Raw genomic sequence first — 22,604 nt, forward strand, 5'->3', positions numbered from 1 at the left:
TCACCCTGGTCCCCTTCTCAGCCAGAGGCCAGGCCCCTCTCTTCTGGGCTCTTGAAGAGCCCACTCACCTGTATCTCTGCCGCTCTCTTGCTTCACCCCAGACCTTGCTCCAAGGGCTGCCTGTGATCTCCCTTACAAGCAGGACCATGTGTCTCCCCAACTTCCTGTTGCTGCTAAGAGATTCAAGACCTCAGCCTGGCCCCGAATAACCTCCCCATTCATTCCATACACCACCCACCCACGCCAGTGCTGTCCTGCCTCCCGTGTCTCCCTCACTCCTTTTCATTAAACCTCTCTCCAGCCTTGAGTGGTGCCTCTGCTGCAAAGCTCTGCCCGACCCTTGGCCAGACTCTCCTGCCCACCCCTATGCCCCCACAGCGCTGGACCCCACTGGTCCAGACCTTCATTCTGCTCGGGATGATCACTTGCTGTGTCTGTGTTCACGGGTGTGCTCCACTGCCCTGTGATTCTCAGAGGCTGGCACCACGTCTTACTCATCTCTGGGTGCCAGAGACTACCAGGGCTCTCGGCAGAGGGAGTCTCGATGCTCAGATGAACAGAACCAACCTCCAGAGTCACTCAGCAGTTTGGGTCAGGAAAGGTCTGAGGGTCTTTTTTTTTTTTCCCATCACGTCCTGCAGTAGAAACCAGAGATGGGGGATGATTCCCCAGATTGTCAATCCCAGAAGAAGGGCGGAGCTGGAAGGGCCAGTGGAGCTCATCTATGTTAATCCTTTATTTTTGAATTGTTGGACTGAGGCCCAGAAAGGGGAAGACCCAGTCCCAGGCCGCTCATCAGTGAGAAGTTGTGGCTAGAATTCAGATCCCAGCATACTTCCTGCTTTGCTGAACTGTTAGATTTTTTTTTTTTTCTTCACTCTTTCTCTACATAAACTGCCTGCTGTGGTAACCCCAATTTCTTCCACTGAAAATCAGCCAAAATCTCAAGGCTCTGGAATGTTTCCCTCTCCTCTTGCAGATAACTCCATGTACACTTCATTTTATACAGTTGTCATCACAATTTTGCATTCCTATTTTCTTATTTAGTACTTTTTGGGTAATAGTTCTTATAGAAAATGGGATATACTTCTGGGTTGCTTGTCTTTGTCCACTGAAATTTCATGTGAGATTCCTATCTATCAGTGTGCTGTTTCAGTTGGTGTTGCTTTATAATATATTTTAACCTCTAGTGGGACTGGTCCTCCTCTCATTAGCCATCATTATCAGAATTTTCTTTGCTTTTCTTACTTACTTTTCTTTTCCTCCAGATAATTTTTACCTGGGTTATCTAGAGGAATGAAGGGCAGGAAAATAGTTTATCCCAGGCTACCCTAATCTTGAATTGTGCACTCAACTCCTGGCTCTGAAAATGAAAAAGAGGCCCATTGATTGAGTGAAATAGGCCAAAAGGGAAGTGGTAACACCAACTCCCCTTGCCACTGCCCCTCGCCTACCGTCCTGGGAGGCAGGGTAGGATGGCCGCACAGTGATAGATGTGCTCCCTCAGGGTGGGTGTAGCTGGTGCTGGTGATCACTCTGAACTGTGGGTTTGCCTGAGGCCAGGAGCCCATTGGCAGCTTCCTGTGGAGGGTGTGGAGTCGGGGGAACAGACCCAGCCCACGCATCCTCTGAACCTGCACCGCCAGCCCTGCAGCCTCCCCACCTCCTCAGCAGGGGCCCAGTCTGTCTGCACCCTTAGCTCTTTGTGCTCTGGTGCAGGAGTCTGCCTCTCACTGCCCACTCTCTCTAACTTGGTACCTCAGAACTAACACCTCACCTCTTATTAGCCCAGTTACCCTTAAAAACACTTGAGGTGCAGAATGGACACCTAATTTTATCACTGACCCAACTGCTTTGTAAGACAAAATTTAGGAATCCTCTTTGTTAAAAATATTTTCATTTTATGTTGGAATATAGTTGATTTATAATGCTGTATTTACTTCAGGTGTATAGCAAAGTGATTCAGTTATATATATACATATATCTATTCTTTTTCAGGCTCTTTTGCCATGTAGGTTATTACAAAGTGTGGAGAAGAGTTCCCTGGGCTCTACAGGAGATCCTTGTTGATGACCTGTTTTTAGGAACACTGCTGATTGGCACTAGTCAGCAAGGCAAAGCGACTACTTTGCCTTTCTTGTCTTGGAAGCCTGGTTCACAGACCATCTTGGTCTGTGCCTTCCTTTCTTCAGGTCATCACCTAAGGGAATCTTAAGAAACCCCTGTACATTATCAAGTTTCAAAATTCCCTTCAATTTTTGCTTTGAATTAAGTGAAGTCTAATTTAGGAAAAATTACTATCTTTAAAATACTCTTATCAGGTAGGAATATATTAGGAATCTCCATTCAAGTTCTTTTTATAAATCTCAATTATATTGCATAAATTTCTTCATATGGATCACAAATAAGTTTCATTAATATTATTTTAAAACACATAATCTTTCCATTGTAGATGAGAGATCTTTCAAGCTATAAATGATTATTATTTTATAATAATAATAGAAATGTTGACTATTTTCTTTTCATCTTTTTATGTGGTGACTTTATTGAACTTTCTGATTCTAGAGATTTTCTCATTTATCCACTTTAGTTTTCTTAAGAACCCAGTACAGAGTGCCATTTGCAATAATGTAAATTATTACAGGTTTGACCCCTGGGTTGATCCCATTTTCCACAATGTAAATTATGACTCTACTTTCTAATATAGTAGACTAACAACTGTTATAGGCTAATGTATAGTCTAATATAGTAGACTAATGACTGAAGAAGAACTAAAGAGCCTCTTGATGAAAGTGAAAGAGGAGAGTGAAAAAGTTGGCTTAAAACTCAACATTCAGAAAACTAAGATCATGACATCTGGTCCTATCACTTCATGGCAAATAGATGGGGAAACAATGAAAACAGTGGCAAACTTTATTTTGGGGGGCTCCAAAATCACTGCAGATGGTGACTGCAGCCATGAAATTAAAAGATGCTTGCTCCTTGGAATAAAAGCTATGACCAACCTAGACAGCATATTAAAAAGCAGAGACATTACTTTGCCAACAAAGGTCCATCTAGTCAAAGCTATGGTTTTTCCAGTAGTCATGTATGGATATGAGAGTTGAACTATAAAGAAAACTGAGCGCCAAAGAATTTATGCTTTTGAACTGTGGTGTTGGAGAAGACTCTTGAGAGTCCCTTGGACTGCAAGGAGATCAAACCAGTTAATCCTAAAGGAAATCAGTACTGAATATTCATTGGAAGGACTGATGCTGAAGTTGAAGCTCCAGTACTTTGGCCACCTGATGCGAAGAACTTACTCACTAGAAAAGACCCTGATGCTGGGAACGATTGAAGGCGGGAGGAGAAGGGGATGACAGAGGATGAGATGGTTGGATGGCTTCAACCACTCTATGGACATGAGTTTGAGCAAGCTCCAGGAGTTGGTGATAGACAGGGAAGCCTGCTGTGCTGCAGTCCATGGGATCACAAAGAGTTGAACACGACTGAGTGACTGAACTGAACTGAATGACCGTTCCTCAATATTGCCTTCAGGAACTTTTAAAAATTGAGATAGTTGGTTTGGCTCCATCCCAACTAAACCACCACCCTAGGTCTCAGCAATAGAGCCTTGAACTAGAAGCAGGGAGGGTGGGGGGTAGATTCTAGACCTAAGAGACAGCCTCTGCTGAGGTTGGGAGAGTGTGAGCCTGGCTTGCCAGAAAGCAGACCAGTATGGCTGGAGAATGGAAACTTGATTGGTTGTATGGACACTTAAGCATTTTTCTTTTTATTTTTTTTGGTCTGCAAGCCCAGGAAGTCAGTGAAGGATTTAACGCAGCAGGTGCAATGGTAGATTTGCATTGTGGAGAGATCACTCTTGGTGCCATGTGAGAACAGACTGCAGGAGAGCCAGAGGGAAAGGGGGTGCAGCGCATTATGTAACAGCAGCTAACTCATGCATCTCTTTACAACATGCCAGGCGCTGTTCCGAGTGGTTTCTGTATATTAACTATTAAGTCTCCGAGTACACAGAGAGTTTGTGGCAGAGCCTGGTTTGAAGCCACAGATCTGGCTCCAGAGTGGATACCTGAGGCATACATGGTGACCCCATGTACCTCAGATGAAGTAGCATGGACCAGGGTGGTGGCATTGGAAATGGTGAGAAGATTGATGAAGGGGACCAATGGAAGAGATACTTAGGAGTTAATAGCCACAGGACCTGGCGGATTTCATGTGGTAGGGTGGTGGGAGGAAATATCATGGTGCTAGTTTTTCCTATGTACTTGTGGTCATTTGGAGTTTTTGTGGGACTTGTCTACTTTTCTACTGAGTTATTTGTACATGCTTATCACCTCTACTCGTTTTCTGGGGAAGGAAGGAATTCAGATCAATTGCCAGGGTGCATTCTGCATCTCCCATGTGTCTTCTGGGTGTGCGGCCAGGTGAGAGATGGCCGCTGCTCATTATACTTTTGCTTAAGAGTGTGAGAGCAAAGTGAACCTGTTCTGAGTGTTCCCTACTCAGCCCTCCCAGGGAGAGGGATCCCAGAAGTAGTGATGAGTATGAGGGCCTGGACAGGGCCAGTTGGCCTGAGAAAAATCAAGCCAAAATCCAGGGAGGGCCTCGTCCTGCTGAGCTGGGCCCCTCATTCCCTACCACCTGCCCCTTGCCAGCCTTAAGGCCATGGGAGGGGCCGGCTCTACAGCAGCAGGGAGATGGTGCCTGCAGCAGAGATGTGAAGGAGGGTGGCCTGGGAGGAGGACTGAGAATCAGGGAGAGAGATGCAGAGAGGCTGGAAGCAGCCTGGAATTGGAGAAAGGCATAGGTGGGTTCTGCCCCACCCAGCCCCACCAGCCCTGGACACTGTCTCACTGAGGAAGTCTAGAAGGAGCTGCCCAGAGCTCGGAGATGCTGAGGTGGAGCGGCTCTCTCCTCCCCGCAGAGCCCAGGCAGGGCAGCAGCCACAGGGACTGCCTGTTCTCATCCTCCTCTGAGATGGGCCCACGCCCCAAAGCCCAGGCTTCCGCCAAGGCGAGTAAATCCTTGCTGTTGTGACCACCCGTAGAGCTTATGCTTCCTTTCGTGTAATAGCTCCTCAGGGTTGCTGTGAGCAGTCAATGAGATAATGCAGGTAATGCTCAGCACAGTGCTGGCTCCACACCAGGGCTCAATAAGTGGAAGCTCTAATTACTATGTGTTGTCACATCTCTGTGGTGCTTTGGAACACAGTGATCGCAGGTTCTCATTCCTTCTCTGCGTTCAGTCTCACACACCCTATGTAGCAGGCAAGGTGCGCATTGTCCCCACATAACAGATGAGGAGACTGAGGTGAGCCCTGCACGTGGTGCTTGGCTACCCATGAGTTAGCAGCACAGAGACAAGAATTCAGTTCACGTGTAGTGTGTTTTCATTGCTGTGTGTTTCTTTTATAAAATGCAAGACTTTTATCCTTATTTCAGAGTTGAACAAATTCTAATCACCTTCTTTTGTCTCCTAACAGCCCTGCTGTAAAGAGTTAAAATATTAGAGAAATGTGTAGCACTGGAAGGTAGCCTTGGAGAACATCCCACCCTCTGAATTTCTAGAGGCACAGAAAGGCAACATACTCGCTCAAAGCCACACAGCATATTGACAACAAAGCCAGGACTGGGATTCTGGGTCTGGTGTTCTTTCTTCTATACCTGCTGCCTCTATAGGACTTGGTGACTTTTCTCCCCATTTCAGAGATGGGAAAACTGAGCCAGAAATGTAGAACAGCTTCATTCTAATCCCATGGCTTTTTCCTTAGAGGACACTGCTTCTTCAGTGACCTAGTAGCTTTAGAATCTGATTAGAATTTGTTATTTATGAACCATTACGAGCAAAAGAGAAGGACCTTGGAGCAAAAAGATGGTATGTTAGGGGTAATAAACTTTGCAAATAGTTTAAGTTGCATTTCAGGGTCTGATTCCTCTTGCTAGAGAAATGGGGTAGCAAATTCAAAGTAGTGTTGTTTAAAATGCATCTCACATTTTAAACAACCATGGTTTTCTTAGGGGGGGGGTGGAAAAACAGGTCAAAACCGCAAACTCATAGGTTTTCTGAAAGGTTACAAAATAAAATGTTCTTTGCTGGAGGATATAAAGGCAGTGGCTCTCTGTTTGACAAAGGAGAGAGCTCTGCTAGATAAATCTTGCATTATGAACAAATGAGAACTCGCTCCCTCTCTTCCTGATCAGCTTAATTCATTGTTGCTTATCTGCAAATTCAATAACACTGATAAAATAAACCCCTCCTGCAGGCTGAGCACGGGGCCTGGGCCCTCCTCCTCAGAACCTTTTCCTATTTCTAACCTCAGCCCCTGCTCCTTGGATGCCCTGTGTGGAAGTGGGCAGAGACTCTGTGCCTTGGCTCTGGGTCCCCCAGCCACACCCCACCCACGTCTGGGTCCTCGGAGCAGAAGATGCTCAGCAGATCCTCAAGGCAGAGCTGGTAAACTGAGCCAAGGGCAGGTATTAAGCATCCTTCCCACACTTCCCCACCCCCTCCAAGATGAATCATTTAATACCTGGCTCAAAACTGCAAGGATTTTTAATGCCCACGTGGACTGGAGGGCTGTCACCTGGGTGCCATCTTGGTGACAGATCATACTGCATAGGACGATTAGGGATATTTCAGCTGTACAGCTTTAAGAATATTATTTATTAATTCACTAAACCCGTTGTGTACCAAGTGTTCATTTACCGTCTGTCTCCCCAACCACACTGGCAGGGTGCTGTCTATGCTATGGAGGGGTCAACGGGAGAGCTAAGGAACCAAAAGCTAGAGTTAAGAGGAAGCCAGCACCTGGAAGGTAGTCCTAGGGTGGCTTTGCTGATGGACTAGACTGTGTCTTTCTCACCCTGGGCAACTTTTTCTGAGACCATGTGTGCATATTGCCAGTGTGGAGCTTCTTTGTAGGATATTATACTTTCCTACAATATTGTATCTTACCTCATAAACCTGTTCCTCTGTTACATTCCTCCTAAAAGATACTTAGAGATCCATCCTTTGAATGTAGACTCATTGATCTAACCAAGCCCCAAATGACACACATTTTGTTACCCCACGCCCCTCCCCCCCCAATTTCTGCCAATTTCCCCCATAGAAATAAAGCTGGGATGACTATCTCTGTACATAAACTTTGGCTCCAGTGTGTGTTTCTCTTGGCTGAATTTCTAGGACAGGAATTAATGAGTCAAAGGGCTAAGCCTTATCACTGGGTTTTCTCTAAATGATAGCCATTGAGCTGTGGGCTCTAGAACTCTGTGCTGCCTGAGTTTGAACTCTTTCACTTGTTATCTGTGGGGCTTTCAGCAGGTTATGTAACCTCCGGTTTCTTCATCTGCAGAATGGGGATAATAATAGTACCTACCTCATAGTGTTGTTGTGAGGATTAGATGAGAGAAACCATGTGTAGCTGTTGGGTTGAATAGGCATGACTCATGAGATGGAATCATAAAGCCAACTTTATTTTTGTCTCCCATGGTCGATTTAATTTTATTCTTCGAGGCTGTTTTCCCCCCAAAACCTGAAGGTAAGTCCCATGACTTTTCTGGCCATTTCCAGGTAACCAAAGGTTGTCCAGTCAGTCATTAATATGTTCTATCTATTGTGATTAAAAAAGCTTTGAACTCCAGAGTAACATCAGCTTCTCTTGTCCACCCCAGCTTGCTTCAGGCTAGGTCTTATAGGCGAGGGTTCACTCAGCAGTTCTGACCCTCTCCAGGGTCCAAGATGAAGGTACAAAGTGGGGAGAGAGGAGAGGAAAGTTCTCCCTGACTGATATGATATTCTGATGAGCTGGTGTCACACTCTCTGGGCTATCTCTCTACTTGGGGTGTTTTTGTGGATTCTTGGCGATCATTCCATCACTGGGGTGTCTCCCCAAGTACAGCTCCTTTGATGTGGCTGGTGCTTTCGCTCTATGACTCACCTTATGGACCCATTCTCAGGCCTTGGGAAGGTAGCTGGACTCACCCCCTCCCCCACTGTGGCGTCCCCTAACAAGGGGGCCCTCTGGCCTGGGATCTAAGACAATCACACTTGTTCCTTGTGCTGGGGCCCACACTGTACCCATCACCCCACTAACCTGAGAGCACAGGCTGACCCTGGGGCAGCAGCACCCTCTCAGCCATCAGGGCAGGTGTGACTCAGATGCCCAAGCACTGTGGCCCCATACTGGGCTTCCCTAGTGGCTCAGACGGTAAAGAATCTGCCTGCAACACAGGAGACCCAGGTTCAATTCCTGGGTTGGGAAGATTCCCTGAAGGAGGAACACCCACTCCAGTGTTCTTGCCTGGAGAATCCCATGGACAGAGGAGCCTGGCAGGCTACAGTCCATGGGATTGCAAAGAGTCGGACACTAAGCTCTCATAGGGGTTTCCAGCAAGCTCTACCCTTCAGGTTGGAGATGAAGGACATAGTACTCTCCACCCTTCCTACTTAGGGCTCACTGGACCCTGGGGACTCTCCCTAAAATTCCTGTTGAACCTCCCAACAACCATTTTTTTTCAGCCTGTTTTATTTTATATGTATCAGAGATGTGCCAGCTAATGATACAGCCTCTTTTCCATGTCACATTTGGTGGTGTCCCACCTCACCCTGGAATGTGATATCTTACCTCGGAGTCTCAACTACATAGTTCCATTTCATCACCCTTTTGCTTTTATGAAACACACAGAGGGTGCCCAGCATAGAGATAGTCTATAAACACATAGAGGGTGCCCACAAATGATAGTCATGTCTGACAGTCTTATAAGCACTCATTTACACTGACTTCCTCACCACTACATTTGGTTTTCTTCCTATTACTTTGTTTTATACTTTCTGAGTTTTATGTTTCCTTTAGACTATAATCATTTTTTTCTTTTTTTTTGGCTGCACTGTGCAGCATGTGGGCTCCTAGTTCCCCAATCAGTAATGGAACCTGCATTCTTTGTCTTGGCAGCACAGAGGCTCAACCACTGGACCACCAGGGAAGTCCCTAGACTGTGATCATTTCTGTTGTTCTGAAGATTTTTATTTGTTATTCTCTTCTGCAGTGATTTGGAAAATAGACATATAGCTTTTAATTCTGTGAGTGGTCACTCTACATTTTTTTCACAGACATCGGTAAGCCTGTTTCTCTCACTTTAATCATGTGTGATGGAGCAGTGGTCTCTGTATATTCTGCAGTTTGAACGGGAATTTCAGAGGGCTTCTCTGGCTGCCCACACATGTGCTGCCGTCTTGCCATGATGTCTGCCCCACGGCTTTGCAAAGCACCGGTCCCTGGTGTAGGGCCTTTTGTCTCTGCCCTGGACTTCCCCATCCACCATCTAGCAGGTTTCAGTACCTCTGGGCTTGTCTCTCTCTATCCTCCATCTTGTTCCCAATTCTCTTTTTCTAAAAGGTACACGTGGGCAGGTTGTTGTTATTGTTGTTCAGCTGCACCCCAGTCATGTCCGACTCTCTGCAACCCTGTGGACTGCAGCATGCCAGGCTTCCCTGTCCCTCACCACCTCCCAAAGTTTGCCCAAGTTCATGTCCATTGCATTGGTGATACCATCCAGCCATCTCATCCTCTGACACCCCCTTCCTGCCTTCAATCTTTCCCAGCATCAGGGACTTTTCCAATGAGTCTGCTGTTTGCATCAGGTGGCCAAAATACTGGAGCTTCAGCATACTTCCAGTGAGTATTCAGGGTTGATTTCCTTTAAGATTGACTGGTTTGATCTCCTTGCTGTCCATGAGGCTCTCAGGAGTCTTCTCTAGCAGCACAGTTGGAAGGCATCTATTCTTTGGTGCTCTGCCTTCCGCGGTCCAGTTCACAACCGACCACTGGGAAGACCATAGCCTTTGACTGTATGGACCTCTGTTGGCAGAGTGATGTCTCTGCTTTTCAACACACTGTCTAGATTTGTCATCGCTTTCCTGCAGAGAAGTAGTCGTCTTCTGATTTCATGGCTACAGTCACCGTCCACGGTGATTGGATTACCCTTGGCTTAAAACCCATTAGTGGTTCCCCATTGGCTACAGGATAAAATCCAAGCCCACCAGTCAGGTGCTCTGAGGGCCATGTGATCTGGTCCTACCTTAACTTTTAGGCCGTTTTGCCACACCAAACCACTCACCTACACGCTACCACGTTAGGTGATTTGCACTTAGATTTTCACGTGCGTTGGTCACAGACTCTCACATCCCTGCCTTTGCTCATGTCATCCTCTCTGTCTAGAATGCCCTTTGGTAAAAGAGCCTAGAACCATGCCAAGCCAGTCATAGACTCTCAGGAATTGTTAAACTTCACCCATTCCTTCCTCATCTGTCTATCAAAACCCTCCTGGGGACTTCCCTTCCTGACAAAAACAAAAACCTGCCTCATCCATCAAGGCCCAGTTCAACTGTCATCCTTTCTTATTCTCAGGGAAGGCTTATCCTAACCTGACGTCCCTCCCTTCAGAATCACTGGCTGCTCCCAGCACTTTGTACACCTGGACTGTGGTAGCGGCACATTGGTGCTTTCTGTCTCTCCTGCCAGACTGAAAGCTGAGAGCAGGGTTGAGCCTGACACCTGCTGAATTGCTGCGAGGACCCTTGAGCCCAGCTGGGTCGAGTTGATGTTTGGTCGATTGCACTGTCTTCCTCAGAATACAAGGGTACTGTGCCAAGCTATGAGGCCGGGGGTACACCTTGGGACTTGGTGCCCAATCTGGATCGGTGTTCATTTATTCTTCATATCCTTTTGCTTCCAAAATTGACGCAAGGTGGCCCACACTCAGACTGTTAAATTAGGAACAGAAAATTTATGATTCCACATGGAAGTAGCAAGGTGCCAGCATGCTCACCTTCTTCCTTGAGTGAACGAGCCTTACAGAGGGGAACTTGCGCTGGGGTCCAGGTGGGTGGCAGCTGGTGAAGGTCTCCTGCAGGTTGTTTCTGTCCCTATGTATTCTTTCTCTCCCTTGACAAACCGTGACCATGTTGGAAAATGCCTAACATGCCATGAGGAGAATTTAAATTCACAGCAAATACCTCATCTTTGAGGAATGGGACAGGTGGTGAGGAGGGCGTGTGGGTTGCTCTGTTTCAGTAGAGGTACCCTTGTTCCTGGGATAAATATAAAAAGCTTAGGTACTTCTTCAAGGGTCACCCTGCAGGACAGCTGTATTTTAACCACAGTTTAGCACAATATTCTTCTCATGCCTTTCTGGAGTGGTTTTTTAGTAGAAGCCAAGGGCATACGCTTAAAATGTCAACCAGGGAAGTCATCTGAGCAGCAAAACCCATCACCAGTTCTGAATTGAGTGTGAAACTCACACACCCCTGTAGAACTCACAGAAGTACATGCTTAGATTCTCCTCATGCATACACATAAGCATCTCAACTAAGAAATGTTCTTGTGCAGGCTCATTCTGATTGCAGGGACACCTTACACACACATGTGCGCACACACACACTCATGCATACATGGCGCACAGCCCCTCTGGCTCCCCCACATCCCATGGGCGCACACAGCCTTCACAGAAAGAGACATGGAGAACTGTCTTTTTTCTGCACCTCACTTTGCCTCCCTTAGGACAGAACTTAAAAGTGTCTATTTAATAGATTCAATTACTCCAGGCTCCTGAGACCTTCCAACTTGATTCTGATTGCTTTAAGGTGTCAGATAATTTGGGGAAAAAGGAGGAAAGTAGCCTCAAGTCTTGAGGAGGCAGTCTTCTCAGCTCATCTCTGAAGTGGTTGGTAGCTGCTGATGGTCTGGAGGGTGGTACTGACCTCTTGCTTCTAGGCAGTGTTCTGTCCACAGGTCCTGACAGACAGGCCTGGGGTAGTGATTTGCTGTGCTGCCTTGGTCTCCAGGGCAGGGACCAGCCCCTTTCTGCAGCCCTTCTTAGGAACCTTAGGAGTGAAAGCACAGGCCCAGGCCAAGGGTCCCAGCAGACAAGGAAACCGCTCTACCTTCTGCCCCCTGCACCCTACTCTGGGATGAATTTTTTTTTTTGTCTGCTCCTTGTTCTCATTGACAGTGATAGCTCTTGGAGGTTGATAAATAATCAGAGGTCACAGCCTTTGGCGAGCGTTGATGCTGCACTAGACAGAGATGGATCTGACTGCCCCGTGCGCCAGAAGCCTGAAGAGGGAGGCGGCGTGCATATGTGTGTGTGTGTGTGTGTGTGTGTGTGTGTGTGTGTGTGTGTGTGTGTGTGTGTGTGTGTGTGTGTGTGTGTGTGTGTGTGTGTGTGTGTGTGTGTGTGTGTGTGTGTGTGTGCGCGCGCGCGCGCACTGCAAGAACTGTGATAGGTAGGAGGAAGCTAAGGACAAGGGCTGTGGGCACTGGTGTGTGGATCCTGGCTTCACCATTGACCAGGTGTGTGACTTCGGGCAAGATCTGTCTTCTCGGTGCCTGTTCCTTCTGCTATAAAATGGGTATAAGAGCACCTACCACTGTGTGGTTGTGAGAATTACACAAATTCTATTTCTGGCACCTGATGGGAAGTAAACGCGCCTCCCCCCCCACCCCCGCCAAGATCCTGGTTACTGTTTTTACAGTGGGGGGACTCCTGGGGTGGGGGCTCCTGGTTGTGGACCCATGGGCTGCAGGAGGGGCCCTCCCACGCTCTCGCCATTAGCCAGGCAGTCACGGACACGCCCCTGGCCTGGCTGGGGGATGGCGCTGCGGAATCCAGGGTGCACGTGAGGACACACCTGCAGTGTGGAGACCCCCTCCGTGATCCCTGGGTCTCCCCCAGCTTCAGCCAGCCCTGCTGTGGATTGGCTGCCCTTCACCTCAACACGCTTTGAACTCGGTGCTCGTCACAGCCAGGACCACTTCAGTGCTCAGAGACTGTGAGGTTATCTTTGTTGAGAGGTTTTGCCTCCGTTTAAGTGTAGTCCTTAGGGCTTTGGAAGACAGAGATGCTGGGTCCTTTTCAGCTCCATCGCTGGGAACTTTCTGTCTTTGGACATCTTAGCCTTCCCGAGGCTTTATTCTCTGGGAAACAGCAGCAACTACTTGCCTCTCACGGCTGCTGTGAAGATTAAGTAATATAAAATTTAAGGGCTAAGGATGCACTAGACCATGCTCGGGACCCGAAGGTTCCCTTGGACCTCTTTCCGTCTTTGGGGGCATCATTCCTTTCCTACACAACTGGATCCCACCCCCTACTTCTCCTCTCCCTCACCCCATTTAAGCAACGGTTTCCCATCCCTTAGCGGAGATAGTTCAGGTAGGTAGGTAGGTGTTCGAATTATCCCCGTTTCACAGAAGGAGAAACTGAGGCTTGGAGGTCGGGGACCCGCTCGGTGGTAGCGCCTCTATTCACCCAAAGTGGGCGCAGGCGCTCTTACTTGCGCGGAGCCAGGGGACCCGCGCTTTCTGCGAGGGGGCGGGGGCGTTTGGGACGCCGGAGCCGATCTGGGGGTGGGGTCTCCGCCGGGGGCGGGGCGGAGCGAGGGGGGAGGGGGCGGGCCGCCGCTGCCACGCCAAGGCCGGGCCCCCCGCGCGGGCCCCAGCCCCTCTGGCGGCGGCGGGCGGTGCGGGCGACTTCTCCCGCCTCCACGCGCGCGCACGCCCGTGGCGGCCCCGCGCACTCAACCGCTTCGCCCATCGCGCCGCGCAAGCAGTCGTTCTCCGAACCCGCGGCCGGGGCCCTGGCGTGCAGCGCGGGCCTCGGCGGGGCCCAGCGCCCCGGCCCGGGAGGATGCGGCCCTGGGCGGCCCGGGAGCTGAGCAGGGCCCCCGCGCCGGCCCTCAAGGGCCCCGGCCTTCCGAGCCGCAGCTGCCGCCCCGCCCCCGAGAGACATGACTTCCAAGCCGCATTCCGACTGGATTCCCTACAGGTACGCGGGCGCCGGCCCCCATCTTCACTTCCCCCACGGGGCGCGGGTCTAGCCCACCACCCTTCAATGCTGAAGGCTCGGGGCAGGGTCGAGGGTGCTGGGTCGGGATGCCCACCACTCCGAACTCCGGGAGCAGGGCTGGTTGCGGATGCAGGGCTGGGGCGCAGGACAGCTGTACCCTTCCCATCTGGCCTTACCCTAGGGGCGCGGGTTGGAGGCGCTGGGCCTTCCTACCCCAACTTTGGGCGCCCCAGTGAACCCGCCTGCTCTGCCCTCCCCACTTATAGGCCGGGGTTGTTGGAAGAGGCCAGTGCTCTGGGCCTGTGTGGACCTTGTTGGGGCGGGCAGCGCCAGGTGGTTGCCTGGGGAGGGAGTTAACCGTGCTGAGCCCCCTCCTAGGCCCAGCATACTGGTCACACGCCAGTATAGCCGCGTGCACACACATACATCTGCAGATATGCACCCATAGGACGTCCACTGGACCAAAGACGCTCCTGCTGGTCGCTTCACACACTCAAAGAGCGTGAATTCCTGGAGACAGTCATTCTGAACCTAAAGCACAGGCTGCTTCTACATTCATGCACCATGTATTGCTGCGCGCGTGTACACACACACACACTTTCTGATTCTTAGGCTCACACAGGTGCACTCCTGCCTGTCTGTACACACACACATCCTGTATTTGGGGGAATACCTGCCTCCCACTACCCAGACACAAGTACCACTGGTATCTATCAAAGACACAGAAATCCACTTAATCCACTAACTGGTTTAAACACTTGGATACAGACCAACTCAGTACATGAAAACTGCCTTCACATGCACAAGAGAACGAACCTAGGAACCCGGGCACACTTAGGGAAGCATGGCCTGCCTGTGTTCCCTGATGCTGTGGTCTGTCCCAGGGACAGTTGAGTGTTCACGCCTGTGTGAAGGTTGAGGGGGTGGGAGGGGGGGAATCTCTGGGGCTTGCACAGGTGCAGGCCTTTCCCCATCCACTCTGCTCCATTCTCTCCATTACCACTGGAAAAGAGCTCATCGCCATGGCAGCGCTATATCCTTGGTCACCCATTGGCTCCTTGGTTGCCATGGGCTACGGGGCTATCTCCAGGCCTCCCCTGAGAGGCATGTGTGTAAAAGGGGTGCTGGACTTCTAAGGTCCACTATGTTCTTGCCAGCCTAGGTGCACATGCTTGTGGCTGGTAGGCACAGGCTCCAGACCTGCCTGTAACACAGCCTGCTCTTAAAGAGACCTGATTCCAGTCACTGATAGAAAATAATTCTGACAGGGCTCTTCGATGAGTCTGTCCAGACAGCATCCAAAATGGAAATCAGCTGAAACTGCCTGAGGCTTGTTAAAAGCAGATCCTGCTACAAACAAGCACCCGTCACTGGCCTGAGACTTCACAGTTTTCTCTTGAGAATTGTTGTGGTCTCTAATCTCAGCTTCTTTGGGAGCTTCAGGGCTTCCCAAGTTAGAATTTATGGGTGTCCCTCCCACCAACACACACACACACACACATGTGTGCATACACATACATCAACCTAGGATTTCCTGTGGACATAAGCAGTCACACATAGACCAGGAGACAGTCCCATCAGGGGACTAGGGCTCTGTACTCAGAAGAGTTGTCACCCCGCACAGGGCATCTTGGCTGGGGGTACAAGTATTTTCTGGAGCATCCTGGCCTTCTTGACACCTGTGTGCTGAGAACTTTCTAGAAGACAGAGTATCATTAACCTCTTCTAACCACCCAGCAGAGATGCCTGGGCAGTACCTGTGAGATAGAGGCCGTGAGTGCCGTGAAAGTACCTGCCCAGGTGCTGATGGCAGGGTGTTGGCCACAGACTGATTTACGAGGAAGGGAGAAAAGGGGAAGCGCATGGAGCTGGGATGTGATGGCGTGTTTAAGATCTGCAGGCTGGGGACCAGGCCAGATCATGGTTCAGGGAAGCCTCTCCCAGGAGCCAAGAACCACAGCAGCTTGTGAAGGGAGCGCTCAGGTCTTAGAGGAAGTCGGCCTCATACTGGGGAGGCTTAAGCCTGCCTCTGGGGGAGAGGGCACCAGGGAGGTGGGGCTATCTCCCGGAGATGCTTAGTCTTCCCACGAGTCCCAGGCACTGGCATCCTGCAGAGAGGGATTTGGCACTTGCCCCAGCCCAGGCCCAACCACCCCATCCCCTCATTCCTTTCCTGAGCCCACACACTCCATCTGGAGCGCAGAATCCTGCCACCCTGAAGCCCAGCCCCGAGGAACATCTTGGCCCCCTTGTGGCCCTGCCATGTTCACCGTCCCATCGCTCTGCCACTCTGCTTTCTTGTTCTGTTGCAGGGAGGGTAGGTGTCTAGCTGGGGGTGGGCTGAAGTTAGAAGGTGTCGGTCTCTCCCGCCTTGCTGGGGTCTTTCTGAGCCTTTGTGAGCTTAGGAAAGCACTGGACTTGGGTGTAGACTTCCAGAATGAGGAGATATGGCTCAGAGGAGCAGATACAAATTGCCTTTTGCACTAACGGGGCTGCTGATCGCAGTCACAGCCACATGCCTGCCTGATCACAGAGGAAACTGGGGCAGAAGATGGTGAGGTGATGCACTTTGGAGATGAGGAGGAGGGGCGAGTGTGCACGTGCTTTGGTGTGAGGTTTCCCTTGTGTCACAGCATGTCGGAACTGGAAGGTATCATCTGGCTTGGGGACCAGAGGTGGGTCGATATCTTGTTAGCTCTCCTGGTGGGGGTTCTGCTGCCTCAGTGGTGGTTTGCACCTGCATCGCCCAGACCTGGCTCGTTTTCTTTGAAGCTGTGGCAGCTGGTGATAATCTTCTTAAGGGTAATTGTGACTCAATTTGTAATGATCATGGATTAACCTCACATTCTGACTTAGAAGGGAACCATTTAGTTTATAAAGTATAACAACTGTAAAAGTGTAATAACTTTTTGGTTTTTTTCCTCCATATTATTACTACTACTGATTTCTATCTGCCATTCTTCCTTCACCTGTGTTCTTGAGTGTTTACTGCCCCTGGTTCATGATTTTACGTTTTATGGACTGAAGGAGGAGCAGTGAGAGTCAGGAAAGCCTGCTGCCCACAGGTGTATTGGAGGAAGGGAGTGATGACCAGCCCTGTCCTCTGTGCTCTGTCTGTGCTGTCCTGTGGCCGCCGCCTGGCGTCTCCTTTACCGGCCATGAACTCCTGGAGAGAGGGGAATGCACCTGAAGAGCAACCATGTGCCTGGCATGACCCTGCACGGACACGTGCCCACCGCTTTGAATCAAAGTGGCATTCCCAAGTAGACTGTAGGACTTCCTGGCTTTCCTGGCCCCGCACCTGGCTTCTCAGCACCCCTGAGGGCTGCAGTACTCTCCCCTCACAATGGGGCTTCCTGAGTGCTACTGGCTAAGCACAGTTCTAGGTCAGAGAAGGAGAATTTCAGGCAAGAAGGGCCCTCACAGACTGCCCAGTCTTCTGTGTGAACACTCCTCTCAGCATGCCTGCCAGCAGCCTCACTTCCGATGGACGAGACCGCTAGAAAACTCTCCCTTAGGGTGCGCCTACTCCTGTCTCTGTGTTTCCCCTCCTCTTGTTCTGTGTGTTAGTCGCTCAGTCATGTCCAGCTCTTTGCGACCCCATGAACTGTAGCCCCTCGGGCTCCTCTTGTCCATGCAGGCAAGAATACTGGCGTGGTTAGCCATTCCCTTCTCCAGGGGATCTTCCTGACCCAGGGATCGAACCCAGGTCTCCTGCATTGCATTACTCTGTGAGCCACCAATGAAGCCCTTCCCCTCCTTTTGGCCCTAATTAAGATTCTCCTGCTACTGCACTTCTTACTGCTTCCTGGGGAGAGGAATGACTGCTCATTAGGCGAGACTCCTGACTCGCTCAGTTCTGCCTCAGGTGCCTCAGGGCACTCAGGTGCCCGCTGCTTTGCCTCTGGTCGCAGGAAGAGCAGACCCTCTGCCCGCAGTTCCACAGGCAGTTTCTCTCCTCTCCCACCCCGAGCATCTTTGGGAAGTCTTCTTGCTGCTGGCCGGGGTGGAGGGAGCAGGAGCACAAAGTTGACAAACGATTCAGGGAGCAGAGAGCCTGTGGATGTGCTCAGATTGGTCTCTGCCCTCCTCCACCTCCTGGAGCCGCAGGCAAGGTCCTGGCTGTGGCCTGTCCAGATGTCCAGCATCGAGCAGAGTGAGGCTGTTATTTCCTCACAGTGGACCTCTGCCTTCCAGCCCTTACCACCCCCAGGGGATGGCTTTGATACTGACCGCTCCCCTCAAGGCCTCTGCGAGCAAAACTGCAAAATCTTTCATCAGGCTGATGTCAAGCCCTGTCTTCTGCATTCTGCCTGTGTGGGAAGACGGGGTGTTTGGGGACCCACCTGTAAGATTGGACCACTACCTGTTAGGCTTCTAGGGTCTTCTGAATGCACACTCTCTTAGTGAACAGTTAGTATCTCTTCTACTTTGTTTCACCTGTAAGTCTGTTCAGAGGCCTGCCTTGTGTCAGGTCAGCGAAAAACCTGCTAACCAAGAGAAGCTTGATGCTCTTAATAGAAAGTTCCTTTGATGATGATGACATGACCGATTGTTGCCAAAACCTTTATCCATCTGACTGACCTAGCCCACCACTTACTTGGCTTTGTCCTACCCACATGGTGGTGTCACTGGTCCCTGCAGCTGCATGCGGAGGCCTGGCTGTACTGTCCTCCCGTCTTTTATGATAGGCCCGAGGACATGTGCCCTGACTTACCAGCATACTTGGCCATGCTCCTAATGGTCACATCCTGTCTAGATATTCAGTTGACCGCTTCCACAGTCTAGCCTGGGGCCACCCTGTTCTGCACACTATATTTTCCTGCATCTGAACAGAAGACTCTGCTTGCATGCTTCCAGCCTTAGAGCAACTTCTCAGTTTCTTTTTTGTTCTTTAGAGATCACAAGCTCTGACTCCTGGTCTCTACTTGCGTGGCGGAGCATTAGAATCACATGTGTCATTGGCTTTGAAAAAGAAAAGTGTGAGGTGGGGGATTTATTCTGGGGCAACTTCCCCAGCAGGTCTGAACTATCAAGTCAGGGCTGAGTGCCCCCAGCAGTTGGGACTCACCTGGTAAGTTTGGGAGCCGGTGGCTGGCATGAAGAATCCTCATCCTGGGAGGCTGAGCTCTTGTGAGCAGTGTGGTCCTCTCGCTTCTGGGGTTGCCTCTGTTCCCACCTCCACCGTGTTGCCCACAATGTCCCAAGCAGCCACTGGGCAACAGAAGCCACAGGTCTGGACGTGCTGGGGAGTGGGGAGGTTCCAGCATTGGGCACAGAGTTCACAGCCAAGCAGGTGGTCTTTCCTCCCCGGACAACACACTTGCCTGACTGCCAGAGTCCAGCAGGGGCAGGCCCCGCTGTGACTGAGCGGGAGGACAGGGAGCAGCGGGCAGGGAGTGGGCACGGAGACTGAGTCTGCTCCGAGGTTGACCTGGCCTCTGGTCGGCTCTGTGGATTAGCTGGAGAATGGAGGTGGGGTCTAAGGAGAGGGGGGACCTGGGTTCCTAGCGACATTGGCCAAGTCTGGCTTTTCCAGCCCCTAGAAGAAGTGTCCCTGACCCTTGCTGTCATGCACGGTTCGGTCTCAGATATCTGTCCGGCAGCTTTGAAGAAGCCGGGGGATGTGGAGGGGCCGTCTCCTGGGAGGTGAGGGGGTCACTTGATTGGCCTTGGGCAGAGCGGATGGATGGATGCACACCGCAGACCAGGTTTCTCTGGCCTTCACGAGCCAGTGGCCAGTGCTTCCCGCGGCCTCTCTGGTGACCATCGTGAAGGAGCCGCCGGGGTCAGCTGGAAGACCCATCCATCAGTGCCCTGTCTCCTGTCCGAGTCGCCTGGCGGGGCTGCAGCTGGCAGCCTGGGCTTGGCAGTGATTCCATAATTGGAGCCCAAGTCATTAAAAGGCCATTACTGTCTCCTTTCATGGTTATCGTTTAGTGCTGTCTAGAACAGAGGCAGAAGGAGGCAGGCCGGGGAGTGAGGAAGGAAGATGCCTGGGAGAGGTTCTGTTGGGAGGCAGGGCGGTCTGGGGGAGGTGCGGGGGGAAGGACTGGCTTGGCTGCTGTCGGGGTGAGAGAGGAGCTCTGGTTCTGCCCTCCCTGGAGACGGCCATCATTGTTGTCATTGTTTAGCTGTGTGCAGGGGATTCTTTGTTATTCTCCAGCGACAGATGCTGTGCGCTCCGGATACATTGTTGTCAGGCAGAAACACCACCCACTGCCAGCTGGCTGGTGCCAGGTGATTGTGGTCCACCCTTTGCCTTTGTGGCTCTCAGGGAAGCACCCTGCTGCCCCGCACGGGCGGCTCTCAGAGCCTCCTCGTTTAGCTGGATTTATTGTCGGCCCTCCTGGATGGGTTTTGCTCAGCCAGGCGTGTTCTTGCTCACCAGACACATGTTGCTTCTCCCCAGTTGCCGCCCCCTGCCCTGCATCCCCCACTCCCCTGCATCCTTCACTCACACAGCGCTCCTGGTGGGGAGGGTGGAGGGGGGTGGCTCTCCAGGCATTTCTGGGGTATCTGAGTTTCTGGAATCTCTTCAGAAGCCTCACCCTTGCGTTCATCCATCTTTCTCTGAAGGCCGGTGATTAAGTCCTTTCTACCTGTAATCGTCCTTGGTGCAGCTCTTTGTCATTCTCCCCCTTTGGGGGATGGAGGTGGGGACAGAGGAAGAGGAAGTGATGGAACAGAGTGGAAAGTCCATGGCAGTGGAGCAGATGTCCTCCGCACGTGGGTGAGGTTGTTGGGGGCGGGGGGACACTGAGCAGGGAGGCCACGGTGGCAGGAACCACCGTTTGTCAGTTGAGCAACCACTGTGGCCCGCAGTTTGGAGTGGCATTGCTGATGTGAGCTTACCTCTCAGCGGGATGTTGCCCCTTCACGTTAGCTGTCAGCTCTTTGCATGGTGTCAGCACCATGGAAACAGTCAACTGTGTCCTGCTCAGCCAAGCCCAGGGCCAGGGATGACCTAGATGACTGGCTCGCGTCATCCCAGTGAGCCAGGAAGCAGCCTCTCCTGCTGGCAGGAAGGGGAGGCAGCACGGCCTTGCAGAGGTGGCCAACATGCCTGAGGTGCAGGCTACCCCACGCGTGCCAAGGCGCAGAGCGTGGCGAGCGGGGCACAGCTGGCATTCAGGCCCCGTTGCCCCTCTCGGCCAGGTGCACAGAGCCAGGCTGGGCACCGTGGCCACGAGGACAGTGGTGTTGGCACCGACCCTTTGAGGCTGTGTGGCCCTTGTGCTCTTGTCAGGCCATTGGCTGGAGGCAGAGAGACAGGAGGAGAGTTAGAGCCTCTGGACCTGGCCAGACTCCCAGGCATCCTGCTCTCCTTCTGCCCCGCCTGTCCCGTGTGCGGCCTCCTGTGACGGGACCCTCGCTGTTCCAGCCCCTGGGATTTTTCAGAGCTATTCCCTGTCCTCTGGGCCTAGCATTGCCCTTGGGGAGACCCATGTGCAGCTGTGTGCTCTTAGGCAGGTGGGCTCTTTTAGGTGGACTGAGGCCTTGACTAGAAGCATGTCTGAGTTCTCCTGTGCTCTGGCCACTGAGGGTTTGGTGAATGAGGCTGTTCTGTGCAGGGCCCCAGATCACAATCGGGCTCTTCTTGTGTGTAGAACAGTCCATGGGCGTCGGGCAAGTCCTTCCCAGATGTCAAGTAGGTAGGACAGCTGCTAGTTCAAAATAGGCAGTCTTCACAGTTCTTGGCCAGGAAGGTGGTGAAGCCAGAGGGCTGGGTGGTGGGCCGTCAGCCATCCGTGGACTCCCCGCCACCCCCTGGCCAGGCCCCTGCAGCACAAGCAGTGTGCTGAGCTGAAAGGACATTTCAGGTCAATGATTGTTCCAGCTGGGAAGGGCTCCTGCTGTCAGGAGGAGGTGGATCGCCTCACCTTGCCTTCAGGGTGATGTGACCTCCTTATATGCGACTGTGTTCAGCTACATTCAGGACACCCACCTCTGACACAGTGTCTGCATGCATGCATATCCAGGTATGTGCTTACACATGTGGACATGCTTCCACACACTGGGACATCTTCCAGTGTGCACACACACATGAGATCCTCCTACCGCCTCACACGCAAACCCGGCACACTTGGACATACCTGTGGAGGCACCCACACAAGGTCTGGTTCAGGGGCAGGCTCCGGAATAAGGGGGCCGGGGCAGCCTGGGGGTTCCCAGAGCCCATATCCTCAGGCTCCAGCCCCACACCATGCATGCTTTATAGTCTTGGGTCTAGGTCTCATACTTGTGTTTTAGACTAGAAAGAAAGCTTAAGTGGTTGGCACTTCCTCTTCATGCCCTGCCTTACTTGAAGGCAGGGCCAGTCTGTGAGATGAGGCTGCCGGTCCCATGACCTCATTAGTTAGGGATTCAAGGATTTGAGGCTCTGCAGCTGCTTGCACCATGTAGGTGGCCAGGGAAGGACCCGGCAGCTGGTTGCTGGGCTGTGCCTCCGATGTGCTGTGTCCACGCTGCACACATCTGCACCCAGCCCTCACTGTGCCCCAAGGGACTGGTTGGTGTTTCCGTTTCACTCTCCAAAACGAGGGGTCCTCTTTACGTGGGGCAGGGAGGTGGGCAGTGTCAGCGTCTCCACTTTACCACCTGGAGAGCCAGGAGTTGGCCTTGAATGGATGGCGAAAGTCTGCCCCAGAGGACCCAGCTTCCACCAGAAGGATGGAAAGATGGAGGGGTGGAGCCGGAGGGGCAGGCCCTTGGGTCTGAAGCCCCGCCTTGGGCCCGGCTTGTGACTGATGCCCCTGG

General features: G+C 51.6%; 1 protein-coding gene across 3 annotated transcripts in view; it reads left to right on the forward strand.

The window, feature by feature from the left end:
• TUB (TUB bipartite transcription factor) overlaps positions 1-22,604 on the forward strand; it is an 86,451-nt gene that overhangs the window by 47,682 nt on the left and 16,165 nt on the right. Inside the window, exon 1 of one of the 3 annotated variants that reach the window (XM_065944327.1) lies at positions 13,553-13,823. The exons of the other annotated variants lie outside the window; for them this stretch is intronic. Within the exon in view, the coding sequence (XP_065800399.1) occupies positions 13,786-13,823 (38 nt within the window). The 5' untranslated portion in view covers positions 13,553-13,785. Of the gene's footprint in view, positions 1-13,552; positions 13,824-22,604 lie in introns of those variants that run through there. 3 annotated transcript variants of the gene reach the window in all.

This window comes from Muntiacus reevesi, chromosome 9 (assembly GCF_963930625.1).
Source record: "Muntiacus reevesi chromosome 9, mMunRee1.1, whole genome shotgun sequence".
NCBI lineage: Eukaryota > Metazoa > Chordata > Mammalia > Artiodactyla > Cervidae > Muntiacus > Muntiacus reevesi.